General features: G+C 39.0%; 1 protein-coding gene across 1 annotated transcript in view; it reads right to left on the bottom strand.

Annotated features, from left to right (window-relative positions):
* LOC125226628 (QRFP-like peptide receptor) overlaps positions 1-14,305 on the bottom strand; it is a 275,810-nt gene that overhangs the window by 201,459 nt on the left and 60,046 nt on the right. The window contains exon 2 of the mRNA XM_048130664.1: positions 691-1,103. Within this exon, the coding sequence (XP_047986621.1) occupies positions 691-893 (203 nt within the window). The 5' untranslated portion in view covers positions 894-1,103. The remainder of the gene's footprint in view (positions 1-690; positions 1,104-14,305) is intronic.

The raw sequence follows: 14,305 nt of genomic DNA, 5'->3' as shown, positions 1-14,305 counted from the left end.
TTGCACTGTACGATAACAGTTTATACGTAAATTTTGTTTTTTTATGGGGGAGTTCAAGTGCGATACGTGTTTCGCTATTTAATTGCAGAACTTGAGTGTTTTTCGATAGATAGCACTAGATCGTTGCGCTCTGAGTGATATATTTGCACTAGGCGCATAAAGTTCAGAGTAGCCGCAGCAATATCGTTTTTTTAAGCTAAGTACCTGATCGATTTTAATGAAACTGGTGTGCACTACACTGAGATGAGATATATCTAGGGCGATGTAAACTGATTTCTGCCCAGTACAGTCAACCAATTGGAACCCTAGGCCACTCTACAATCATGTCAAAATGACATGCAGTAAGAGATTTATTTTCTTACAATCTGATTTATAACGTCACTATGAGATAGTTCTACAGTGGCCTAGGTTCCAATTCGTTGACTGTACCTCATAAATGTGTAAATAACTCATGTGCAAAGTTTGAACCTTAATTGAAATCGTAGGGTGTTAAGTAAAACGTGTCTTTAGTTGAGAGTACTTGAGAGTGCCAAAGTTGGCTATATGCGTATTATAATAATGAGTAACAAAGATAGTACTAGTAGGTCGCGCTCTAAATGACATATGCGCTTCACGCATACACTTAAGAATGATGATCACACTAGTGCGTCGCGCACTAAATTCTGAAATATTACACTACAATATCCTCACCTCCTCATATACTGGAACTTGATGACGATGAAGATGAGCAGCGTGTTGGCGGCCAGCGAGGCCGCGAGCACGGCCACGTACAGCGCGATGATCACCACGTCGGGCCGGTAGAACACGTCCAGGCCCGTCGGCGGCGCCCACGCCTCGCCCGAGTTCGTCGCCTCCAGCCCCAGCAGCGACAAGTTCAAACTACGCACCGCCATTTTGAATTTTTCCAATGTTCACTTTTATTCGTACACTTCTATATTTCCACTATTGACGCTCATATTCACTTGTTTTTTTATCACCTTTCACACATTTTTAAGTCTTCTGCGTTACTTACTTTTAAGCTACTTGCAAAGTGAAATCTATTGGAATTACGTGTTCACTAATTTTTTGGGCAGATCGCTAATTTATTCCTTTAAAAGCTGTACCTGAAAGCAAAAAATAAGTAACTTTAGAAAAAGTCGATTTACCTTACATCAAGAAATCCAGGTGCTGTATCCGTCAGTGCTAGCAATGTGCCAAATGTGCGCCAAAATTCGAGCAATGTGCTCTTTAAACTTCATAGATATTTAACAAATTAATGACACTACCAGTTCTAGCTACCGGCTGCCTACTCAAGGGTGAAAAAGTACTGCCTATGCAGCTAAGGTCAGTGTCACTGACACTACCTGCCATCAGTGTGACTAAACAAGAAGTTCTTTCCTTGTCCATTAGCATCGCTATTCACGTCATCATCGTGAATGACATGATCAAAACTATTAGAAAGTGTACCTACGACATTTGTCAAATAATTTGCGTCATCGGTCTATTTGACCATTATTATATTAATGACTTTGCAATGCTGACTGTCACACATAACGTGTGAAACTTACCGCAAAGCTAATAAAACTGCCAAACGTATAATTATATTCCGACCGCATGTTTATTTAGAAGCGTAAACCATTTTTATGGATGTAAACTTTGATCTTTACGACAGTTGGTGTGGGAAGCCACAATCAGATCGAAAAAATAAATAAAAGCTATGAGTAAAATGGTATAATGCTCGTGTGTTATGTAATGTAATCACAGGTGTACCCAGCACTAGTTTTATTTCTATTTTTTTGTACAGGTACCATTCGGATTCGGACTACACATACACGGTACCTACTGCTGTATGGATTGCTAGTCATACTAAAGTCTGCAGCGATTCTGCGGGCCGATTTTTGAGTCTCACGCGTTCCAATTCAGAAAATTGACACTGAAAATAATAAGCAAGTCACCGTTTTCAATCGGTATTTTAGTGACAAAATCCCGTATGCGAGATTCAAAAATCGCCCCCTTGTAGTTTTGAAAGCTGCGCCGCGCGCGCAAAAGTACCTAAGTGAATTTTGTCATAACTACCTACTCGTAGAGGTACACAGACTATATACAAGTTCTTAGAACAAATTAATTTATTCTCATAGCAAATAATTTAATCATAGAAAATAATTTAATTTGTATATTTTAACTATAAACTGAAATAAATGTCATATACAAAGAAAAACTGACCAAGGCCTCCAAGTGTTCAAAGCTGGATTCGAACCAGCATCCTCCGTTATCGCGACGGATGCCTAAACCACTCGGCCATTCGGACACGGTGGCAATGGTCGAAATTTTCAAGATATGACGGTTTTTCTTTGTATACGACATTTATTTCAGTTTACGTACAAGTTATTGGAATGCATAACAAAAATATAAAAATGGGACCTTCAAACCCTTCCCTGCCGGTTTGTGCCGTATCGTATGTATGTTGTGTATGACCTTAACCTGCATTTCTGCCAAAATATTTTTTTACCTACACTCTTTTCCACTTCCACTTATTTTCCTTCGTTTGGTGGTGAATTGAGTAAAACAATAACAATGTGTTATTTTTATATAATATTGTTATTTTTGTTCTTCTATTTTGCCATTATCTACATTGGCTACATAGTGAACACATCAGGGTGCGTAGCCGAATGGCACTAACGCTCACGAAACGCTCACGAAACGAAACGCTAGTAGATATCTATCTCTATCGCTCGTGCATATTGGCGCGACAGAGCCGGACAAAGTGGCGCGGCGATTCGTTTTCGTTTGGCGTCGGAGAAATGCCATTCGGCTACGCACGCAGGGAATATGTTTGTAATTATTGCTTCTAGCCGAGGCAAAGATGAGGCCAACGATGGAGCGTGCATTAGGGGACATTACTCATTTTCTTCATACAATGAATTTCATTTTGCGTGACAGTCAATATCGAGTAACGTATTCAAAACTCATAGAAGCTACATACTTTCAAATGCATCAAACGTACCGAGATTAATTTGAAAACGTACGGGTCTCAATCATAAAGCAAGGGGCATGTGAGCGCACTGCCAATCGGAATAAAAATAAAAGATAGCTGCATTCCTGTTCTAAAAATCGCAGCTTACTTACTACATTACACTACTACATATGCCTGCATTACCAGTGTGGGAGCCCTAATTTAAACACTTGAATCAAATCTCAATAAACTATTTTTACATGAAAAGATATACACAGCGATCATAACAATTTTCAACGAAATTTTGACTTTTTAACTTTGACACCTACCAATCAAAACATCACAGCGGCCAGAAGGTTAGCTATAGCTGGGTTGCACAAGGAGGTTAGCTATAGCTGCCAAATCTGTCCTATCGTGATTTTTAAATAGTGGTAAGCAAAAAAAAATTACTTTAGATAGGTATAAGTCGTCGACAAATTTTGAACCTAGTAGATTTCGAACGCTCTAAAACTATGCATCTGCTGGCCTTCTCTTCTCGTCCTGTATCTGTCAGAGTATAATTTTATCACATAATAAAGACTTACATTTCAAGTTTAGCTATGAAATAATGCTACCATCGATAGAACACTTGAGCAGCAGTAAATAAGCAATCATCGCCTTAGAACCCGTTCTGTGTTCTAGTTTTCATTTGATTTGCCGTGCGAAATAAATCACTAAGCTGAAACGAGCCGGGCTATGTGACAGCGCCATAGTACACGCCCCGAAGCGATCAACAAGGCGGTAAAGCCCTTTACTACGTCATTCGCTCAAACGGCCCTGCTATTCCAGACTAACAGAGTGAAAAATCTGTCGAGAACCAGAATGCGAAGGACATTCTTAGATTCTTAGAAAAACATCGTGAGGAAACTGGACTAATCCCAACAGGACCTAGTGTACAGTGAGCTGCAATTGCATGGAGAAATTATGAATGTTATTCATTGATAAATTCGCCATGCACTTTTGCAGCTGATGTACCTTCTGCGTTGTAAGGTCAGATGTCAAACGCTTCCGTAGAACTAAGTAGTGTCTATGCAAAATTCCGGTAATCCATCCATACTAATTTTATAAATGGGAAAGTGTGTGTGTTTATTTGTTTGTCCGTCTTTCACAGCAAAACGGAGCGTCGAATTGACGTGATTTTTTAATTGTAGGTAGTTGAAGGGATGGAGAGTGACATAGGCTACTTTTTGTCTCTTTCTAACGCGAGCGAAGCCGCGGGCAAAAGCTAGTAGTTGCAAAAGCCAAAGTTCTCATGAGGCGTCGACGTCGAGCCAAAATGCCGGGATAACTCTCTAGGATGAAGATTCTTACACAGATTAACTCAGCCCGCAATGTAAACTCAAGAACTATTGTGTTGTGGGTACTCAAACAACAATACAGATACATTTATAATATAAAAATACATTGAAAACCAATAAAGTTATTACTAACACGTAATTAAAAAAAGTAAAAAAGTAAAACAAGTAAAAAATTAAAACGGGAACTAATCGGGTAACATTTACGTTTATTTGCGAGGCCCGGACACAATGATGAAATAGTACATTAAGACATAAAAATTCGTTATACTATTACTTTCCGCTGTAATCATAATTATTAGTACATTACATCAGAGGCCGGGAAAATGAGGATTTCCGGCCAAGTGGGTTTCCGGATAGGGATACGAGGCCGGGAATCCGTTTTCACGCCGAGGCATGTATAGTGCTTTTCTCAAACATACAATGAAATAAAAAAAAATGCTCTAAAGGACAATATTTTATAAAAAAAAGTTACTTTGCAGGCCTAGGCCTGAAAAATAATATGAAATCCCTTTACAGTCCTCTCGAGTTGTTGCGCCCAAAAAGCGATACTTCCCAGCCCATTTTAAGGAACGTAAAGACAATATTTCATTGCATGTTTGAGAAAAAAATGTTTTTGTAGAGGGCATCACAAAATGGTTCCATTTTCAAGTTTTTCTTATTTGTTTGGCCAGCGAGGCATGTAGAAATAAACGTTTATAGATAACCAATCCCATCGGACTGAAACAATTTTAACACAAACGTCGTCCAGCGTGACCAACTTTACTTTATTGTAACCATTTTCCATACAATATTGAAGAAGTATAAATACTAAAAGAAATTTAAATCTGTTCGATATTCACGGTGGAATAAAATTTAATTTCAATATTAAATGAATACTATAAATAATAAAAAAAAACCGGCCAAGTGCGAGTCGGACTCGCCCACCGAGGGTTCCGTACAAACTTTCTTTCAAACTACCTAGTAAAAATAATCTCATATATTCATATAACTCTAATGACTTGACTAGAAGACAAAAGTATAGGCACTAATGAGTATTATAGTATATAGCGCCATCTCCCGGTCAATTTGCTAACTAATTTGCGCGACCTGGTTTTTCAGGGATAATTCTTTATAATGTTAACCGATTTAAACAGTTTTTACTTTATTGGACAGAAGATGGTTTACGTAACATCTTGTATTAATTTTAAGTACGATATATATCCGCAAGGGTGGGTAAATTGAAAGTAAAAATCTGAAAAGTTTTTTGTGAATTAAAAAAAAAGTATTCAAAATACAAACACGATTATATTTTTCCTGTAATATATAGCATAAAACCAATGTTTACTAAAATTTTCATAATTTTTCGTTGGTAAACTTCGGAGATAAGGGGGGGGGAACGGTATTTTTTTTTTACATTTTCCTTCAAAATTCTTTTTTTTTCCACAACAAAAAATTTATAAAAAATAGCTTATTTACGTTCAATTTGAGCTCTTTCCAACGATACCACACTTGACCTAGTAACTTGAAATTTACAGTTTGACCCTCTTTCATTTTGGCCATTTTCTACAATTAAAATTAATATATTTAGAAAAATTATACTTTCTATTTGTAGAGGTTTACAATGTTCACAACTATTCCAAATTTCAAGTTGATAGCATTAGTAGTTCTCGAGATATTTAGGAATGTGACAGACGGACAGACAGACGGACAGAGTCGCACCATAAGGGTTCCTGTTGTACCTTTTTCGTACGGAACCCTAAAAATGAGATAAAAAACCTGCAAAGAAAGAATAAGCCTTTTGGATTCTTTGAGAGTAAGATTGAAACCTTGGCACGTTCGTTTATATTGAATATTTTTGGGGTTTTATTAAATTTAATTTGAGCTGCCTTAGGTAAGGGAGAAGCGGTAGAACTTCTTCGTTATTATACGTAGCACAAAACGCACTAAACAGTCTGTAAATGGTTATACAGTAAATATACTTTATCGCAAACAAAAGTGGTAATTTATTAATTTTTATTTATTTATTACTCGTGTGGTGACGGGTTAAGAATTTCACCACCCCCTTTCTTCCCGTGGGTGTCGTAATGTCGACTGTGGGATATGATTGTGGCGTAGGCGAGAGGTTGGCAACCTATCACTGCAATGTCACAATTTGGATTTCTTTCAACCCCTTTTTGCCAAGAGTGGCACTATAACTTAGTAGTTAATGTGCTCTGCCTACCCCTTTATGGGATACAGGCGTTATTATATATTATGTATGTATGTATGTAATTTATGTGCCCTTGTCTAAACTTCAAAGGTACTATAAAATTACGTATTTTCTCTTTCCTGCACTTGTACTGTAATTAACTATTTGTGAGTGTGTTTAGTAAAACGTTCCACTTTGTCGGTTACCATTAAGGCGAAATTTACTTGTATCTTTATATGAATAAACTGACAAAGCGGCTTTGTAGAAATCGACAAAGTGGGACGTTTTTCCGTGCGCACTCACATTTACTTTGTTACAATGAATGCCACCAATAGGCCATTTTGATTTCTTTTTAATATCAAGAAAAAGCGTCTGCTACAAAATTTTAATTTGTTAAATAAAGTAAAATAATTTGTTAAAATAATATTTTTGGACCGAGCGGAAATTGGTCTCGAAAACTTGGCATCGCCGAGATCAGAGGCTAATCCTATTTAACCAATTTAGGCATCGTCTAGCGATAGCCATCGAATTTCAAAGTAAAAAAACACGTGAAATTATATAACAGGGTTTGTAATAGTGCTACCACACTAGCTGTTATATAACGTTATATAACAGCCAGTGTAATTCATGCACCTGCAACAACTATTCAAATAAAAAAATATAATTAATAAATAAAACTATGGAAACGGATTATTATATATCGCGTATAATTAATTTACAATACAACCCGACGTTTCGAACACTTTACAGCGTTCATGATACGCGGTATAATCCGGTTCTATAGTTTTATTTTGTGAGTTTATTCAATCAATTAAAAGTTAATACAATAAATCCTTAATTACTAACAATTACACATAAATCTATTACCAACTAAATAAATTTAAAATTACAAAAAATACTAGGAATCACCTAACCTACTTACTAACTAAATCCACTCCGAGTCCCTCCCGCCGCAAAGGAGCCCAACACGCTCGCCGCGTTGCCACGTTGAACCGCGATGGATAACCTTTGCAACAGGAACGACCCGGAGCGAGGGTCGTGACCACGCTCGCACAACCTCCCGCCCAATTCCCCAATAAAAGCTTTGGCCTCTGCGCACCAGCAGCCAGTGGTCTCCACGGCAAGAGGAACAAACACATAGTTTGAGAGGACCGCGTACTTTTCCCGCTTTCGAGCCGCCGCCGCTTCAGCCGCCGCCCCCGCCGAACGTACGGTGCGGCTAATGTGGGAAGAAGCAAAAGTGCTGACGCACGTAGCGTCCCACAACAGGCACCTGCCCCTCTCCCACGGGACCAAAGTCAACCCGTCGGGCCTCTTCCCGTCCGATCGGCTAAGACCCGGTGGCTCCAGCACGCACGGTATATTCGCCGAGACCAGCGCCCTACGCACGATATCGTTAAGCGCGTGGTGACGAGGGTGTCTCCCTGCACACCGACAGCAACTCAACGCGTGATGGCCGTCCCTCTCCACCCTAGAACCGCAGATGCATACATGGGGTTCACACACATCGCAGCCCAGGCGGAGAGCCACGGCCACCCGCATCGAATCATTGTCAAGCAGGGTACCCACGTAAGGAGATGGGAGAGCCTGAAGCCACGCTCCGGATTCAGGTTTTGAAATCGCGCTGAGCCTTGCCCTGTCCACCCCAACAGCATTCTCCAGCAAACCGTCAATCACGCGCCTCACCCCTACATCATCCCAAGAGCGCTGGCGTTGACGAACCAGCATCTCCGGCATCGGCGCACCCGGGTTGAGAGCCGACCACGCCGCCAAAGCGTCCGCAGCATAAGGTATGGCTACCTCGTCACCATTCGAGGATAATATTTGAGTGACGAGGCCGCCAACTCCCGCTGCCGACGCCAAGAAGGCCGGCAGGCTCACATCCTGCGCGCGCCGGACACCTAGACCCCCGGACCGAATTGGAAGCGAGGCCAAACCCCACTGACACTGATCAAGGGAAACGTTCAACAACAGCTCCAATGACTCCTTCAACACCATGTCAAAGGAATCCAGCTCTGCGGGGAAAAGCCAAGTAGGTACGGTTTGTGAGTAATAACTATCGCGCTAACCGAAAAGAAAAAATATAAGCTTAACACAAACTTAGAGAATTTCAAGGCTCGACCAGGGCGGCTCACTCCGCGATCCTCTCGCCGCGCTACAAGTACATGCCGGCGGCCGCGAGTTCGCGGCCCATTCAGTGGCGACGACCTTCGCGCGGCGCAATAGAATTCAATGTCGTCTGCACGCGTCCGGTCCGTTTCTTAATGTAGGTAAGAATTTAGAATGGCGGCGTTTTGTGAACATCAAAGGAGTAAGCCTTCTGTACTTGTACTATTGTATATTCTGTGGCTCGACAGTCAAAAATATATGTAACAGACAATTCGTTTTTCACGAATTAATAAGTGTCTCCCATTTTTGATAAACTTAGCTACTTACACGTACCTACCTTAAAGTTAATATTATATCATTTTAGTTTGACTTTGGCTTTAAAATATACGTCTTCAGAGCGCCACCCACGCCGATACGGGTATTTAGCATATCCAAACACACTGCACCTGGATCTCTCTGAACTGCTAATATTGGCGCAGTAAACTTGCCACAGGCGTATTGGCATTTCCCGGTGCAGTTTACTATGCTTAAAGCTGTATCCATTCCATTTCTAGAGCTTTTAGGCGACTAAAATACTGCGAAAGTGTAACGCCGTGGCTTGCGTGGGTCGACGGTCGCGCGATGGTCGCGTGACGGCGATGCGACGCATACGAAATTAAACATTATCGATATGGAAGTAGACGATGCGACGAGACGCGACGGCGACGGTCGCGCGACCGTCGCCCACGCCAGACACGGCGTAACATTTTTCGGCGTGAGCCAGTCCATACCGCGTAGCGTGGGGGATTGCTACTCTATTGATAAAATACTGAATATCGGCGGTGTGTGCTTCTAAAACATGACAACTACAACAATAATTGTTTCGAGTAAACGGGATTTCAAATATTTATTTATCGTCAATTCTGAAAATTTATAAACGTGTTTACTAATTTAGTTTTATATTTTGGATTACACTAAGTAGTAGTTTTTGGATGTTAAAAACACTTTCCTAAAATGAGATATCCGGCGATCAGTAGCTTATTATAATGTTTAGAGCAGTAGGTATTGAATTCAGAATCAGGCTGGAAATTTTCCCGATTTTAGTTGCTATAATTATACTTTTACAACGTTACTTAGGTTCGATTGTGTTTCAAGTGTAATGTAATTAAGTAACAATAATAATTATATGAAAGCCTTTAATAAAACTTCTAGGACTCGCCTTCTAACAAGTAACAAGTTTTTATGTAATAAGTATACAATTTTTGTTTGTTAGTTTACCCTAGACATAATTAATATACTGGTAAAGTTAATGTAGGTTGTATACCCTAACTCTTGCCAGTGTCAATGTGCCTGCTCTTCTCAAGCACCCCGGGATTATAAGAGATGATGGTAAGAAACCGGACGGAATGACACTAATTCCGTGGAAACTGGGACGGGTACTGGTGTGGGACGCCACATGTGTAGACACCCGAGCCACGTCTCATCTCCACGGAACATCTGTTAAGGTCGGCGCAGTGGCTGAAGCGGCCGAAACATTAAAGAAAGTTAAATACCCAGTCTTGGCGCCGAATACCATTTCGTACCATTTGGCGTTGAGACACTTGAGACCCTTGGCCCGTGGGGTCCGAACGCCTTAAATTTATTTAAGTAAATATCGAAAAAGCTGACTGGGCTGGCAGCTTCCTCGCCCAAAGAATAAGCCTTGCGATACAACGAGGAAATGCTGCCAGTGTCTACGGCACCATGCCTAAGGAGGTTACTTAATTTTTAATATTTTTAGTTTACTTAGGTTTTTATTTTTAGATTAAGGTTTAGTTTATGATTAGTATTATCGTTTTTATTTTAAGAGTGTTGTCAAATAGGTAAAATATTTAATACCTAACATAATATCCTAGAACACACTTTATGTAAGTACGTACTAACACATTAATAAGTACTAATACTTAATGAGTAACAGTAGACATTATAGAACACTTACCTATTTATATTTTCTCAATTTCGTTGCGTCTCAATTGATATAGGTAACAATAACACACAAACACAAAGAAAAATGTAATTTTATCGAAAGTTGGCTGGAAAAACAAATTGATAAACGTGATTATTTTGTGTTCAAAGCTACAGGGACCAAGTTTATTCTTAAAAATAAAAAGTCTAAAATAATCATTCCATTTTTTTCAGTACTACTTGACACAGTATGAACGAATGCCACTTAAGTTTATTGCCCGCTCTAACGATCTTATTGCGACACTAGTGTCGTATAAAATAACACTTGATATGGAATAAGGTGCGTTTTGGCTGTATACTGATATACACAGGTCGTCCCACGACGGTAGGTATAGGATATAAATTAGAATATGCTGCTGAAAGAGGACTTAATGTTCTTTTTAAAAGTTCATAATACTGGATTCAAAGATATTAATACCTACTTACCTACTTCATTGGGAATCGAACTGACTGAAATGCAAAAAAATCGTATTTTTATGATGCCAATCGAAAGAATGGACACAAAATAATACATACATACAATCACGCCTGTATCCCATAAAGAGGTAGGCAGAGCACATGAAACTGCTAAAGTTAACACAAAGTAATAATTCTTCTTAACTAATATCCTGCCTACAATATTCAAGGTATAGTAGTACATTGTGCAACAAGTTGAATATTACTAACGAGAGTAAGTTAAATCGCGACGGCTTGCCGGAGCGATTTAAAGACTCGAGTTAGCAATATTCATACATTGACGACCGGTCTGGCTCAGTCAGTAGTGACCCTGCCTGCTGCGCCGCGGTCCCGGGTTCAAATCCCGGTAAGGGCATTTATTTGTGTGATGAGCACAGATATTTGTTCCTGAGTCATGGATGTTTTCTATGTATATAAGTATTTATATATTATATATATCGTTGTCTGAGTACCCACAACACAAGCCTTCTTGAGCTTACCGTGGGCCTCAGTCAATCTGTGTAAGAATGTCCTGTAATATTTATTATAATATTTATTATTATACTTCCCGAGTTACACACAATGTTTTTCATCACACTTGCATTATAAAAAATATGCAAAAACGTAAAAAAGAGTTCAATACAGTACTAGAAATTTCTGCAATAGCACATTTAGTGTGCGAGTGTGATGAAAAATACTTTCCCTTCATGGGATCGATTTTTGAATTTCGAACGCACGAATTCGCTGTTCGTAAGTCTGAGGAAAAAACGTATTGCTATTTTTGAAAAATTACGGCTAGTAAACGGCTAGTAATTTTAAAACTAGTGGTAATGACCACTCGTTTTCGATTATGTTAGTAGAATTTAAATAGCTAGTAGTGGAGATATTATTGAACGAATTTCAACCGAATGGCCAAGATTAAAAAATCGGCCCCCATGTCAAATAATCTTGGAGCATCCTGTTAATCCTGTATACGAGGGTGATCGAGGTATATCGGGAAAATGTAAATAAGTTATAGTTGAGTCTTGCGGTAAATTCTGACAAATAAAGGCCAATCGGATCGTGTATTGACACCGAACCGATATTAGATTTATACCTATAGGAACTATTAGCGAGGGCGTCTCTTATTAAAACCTACTTGTGCGAACAATTTAGTGAAATCGGACCCTCAATACCCGGAGCATAAACGTACATAGTAAGAGACGCGTAAGCGTATCATATCTATACTACACTGAGAGAAAATACAACCAGTTTTCATGTTCGTTCAACAAGTTTTTTGGTTAAAATAGCGCCTACGTGCTCTTTGGTTCAAACAACAAGCTACTTGTCATTTGAATCGGCAATATATTTGAATCAACAAGTCGATTTTATAAAAACAACCTGACACATATTGTTTTAAACATACGTTTGGCTGATTCAAACGGATAAACCGCAACAAATCGAACTTGTTAAATTCACAATGCAAATTTCTCTCAGTGTAATAATATAAATAGGAAAGTGTGAGTGTCTGTTAGTTGTCTGTCTTTCATGGCAAAAATTAGAAAGTAAAACTTCCCTATAATGGGGGTGTAAGTTTGTATAGAGCATTACGTAATTTTCGAATTTAACGCGAGCGAAGCCGCGGGCATAAGCTAGCTTATCTAAATATATAAAAGAAGAAGCTGACTGACTGACTGACTGACTGACTGACTGACTGACTGACATATCAACGCACAGCCGAAACCACTGGTCCTAGAGATTTCAAATTTGGCACGTAGGTTCCTTACATAGTGTAGAGGAGCACTAAGAAAGGATTTTTCAAAATTCACCTCTTAAGGGGGTCAAACGGGGGTTCAAAGTTTGTATGGGGAAACAAGATTAGTTTGACTATTTTATTCGAAAATTCATAGTAAGATACCTTAAGACATAAAACTGAATACGTGTTTCAGGTTTTTTGAAAATTTAACCCCTAAAAGGGTGAAAAGGGGGTGATAAAGTCAAAAAATCAATATGGGTATCGTTTTTATGGTTTATCGGGTCGCTGATCACGATAAATACAACGTTTTTAAAATCTAACGAGGCGGAAGTGAAATACCTTCTCCCCTGTAGTGGTGCAATGGGGTTTAAATATCAAAAAAATATATAAAAGAAGATATTGACTGACTGACTGACATATCAACACACAGCCGAAACCGCTGGTCCTAGAGATTTCAAATTTGGCACGTAGGTTCCTTATATGGTGTAGAGGAGCACTAAGAAAGGATTTTCCAAAATTCACCTCTTAAGGGGGTCAAACGGGGGTTCAAAGTTTGTATGGGGAAACAAGATTAGTTTGACTATTTTATTCGAAAATTCATAGGAAGATTCCTTAAGACATAAAACTGAATACGTGTTTCAGGTTTTTTGAAAATTTAACCCCTAAAAGGGTGAAAAGGGGGTGATAAAGTCAAAAAATCAATATGGGTATCGTTTTTATGGTTTATCGGGTCGCTGATCACGATAAATACAACGTTTTTAAAATCTAACGAGGCGGAAGTGAAATACCTTCTCCCCTGTTGTGGTGCAATGGGGTTTAAATATCAAAAAAATATATAAAAGAAGATATTGACTGACTGACTGACATATCAACACACAGCCGAAACCGCTGGTCCTAGAGATTTCAAATTTGGCACGTAGGTTCCTTATATGGTGTAGAGGAGCACTAAGAAAGGATTTTCCAAAATTCACCTCCTAAGGGGGTCACATGGGGGTTCAAAGTTTGTATGGGGAAACAAGATTAGTTTGACTATTTTATTCGAAACTTCACAGGAAGATTCCTTAAGACATATGACTGAATAGGTGTTTCAGGTTTTTTGAAAATTTAACCCCTAAAAGGGTGAAAAGGGGGTGATAAAGTCAAAAAATCAATATGGGTATCGTTTTTATGGTTTATCGGGTCGCTGATCACGATAAATACAACGTTTTTAAAATCTAACGAGGCGGAAGTGAAATACCTTCTCCCCTGTTGTGGTGCAATGGGATTTAAATATATAAAAGAAGATATTGACTGACTGATTGATATATCAACACACAGCCGAAACCGCTGGTCCTAGAGATTTCAAATTTGGCACATAGGTTCCTTATATGGCGTAGAGGAGCACTAAGAAAGGATTTTTCAAAATTCTCCTCTTAAAAGGGTGAAATGGGGGTCAAAGTTTGTATGGGGAAACAAGATTAGTTTGACTATTTTATTCGAAACTTCACAGGAGGATTCCTAAAGACATGTGACTAAATACATGTTTTGGTTTTTTGAAAATTTGACCCCTAAAGGGGTGCAAAGGGGGTAAAGTCAAAAACACAATATGGGTATCGTTTTTATGGTTT

The sequence above is a fragment of the Leguminivora glycinivorella genome, chromosome 5 (genome assembly GCF_023078275.1).
Source record: "Leguminivora glycinivorella isolate SPB_JAAS2020 chromosome 5, LegGlyc_1.1, whole genome shotgun sequence".
NCBI classification, from domain to species: domain Eukaryota; kingdom Metazoa; phylum Arthropoda; class Insecta; order Lepidoptera; family Tortricidae; genus Leguminivora; species Leguminivora glycinivorella.
The sequence above is the reverse complement of the archived record's forward strand: the minus strand, read 5'-3'. Positions and strand labels throughout refer to the sequence as shown.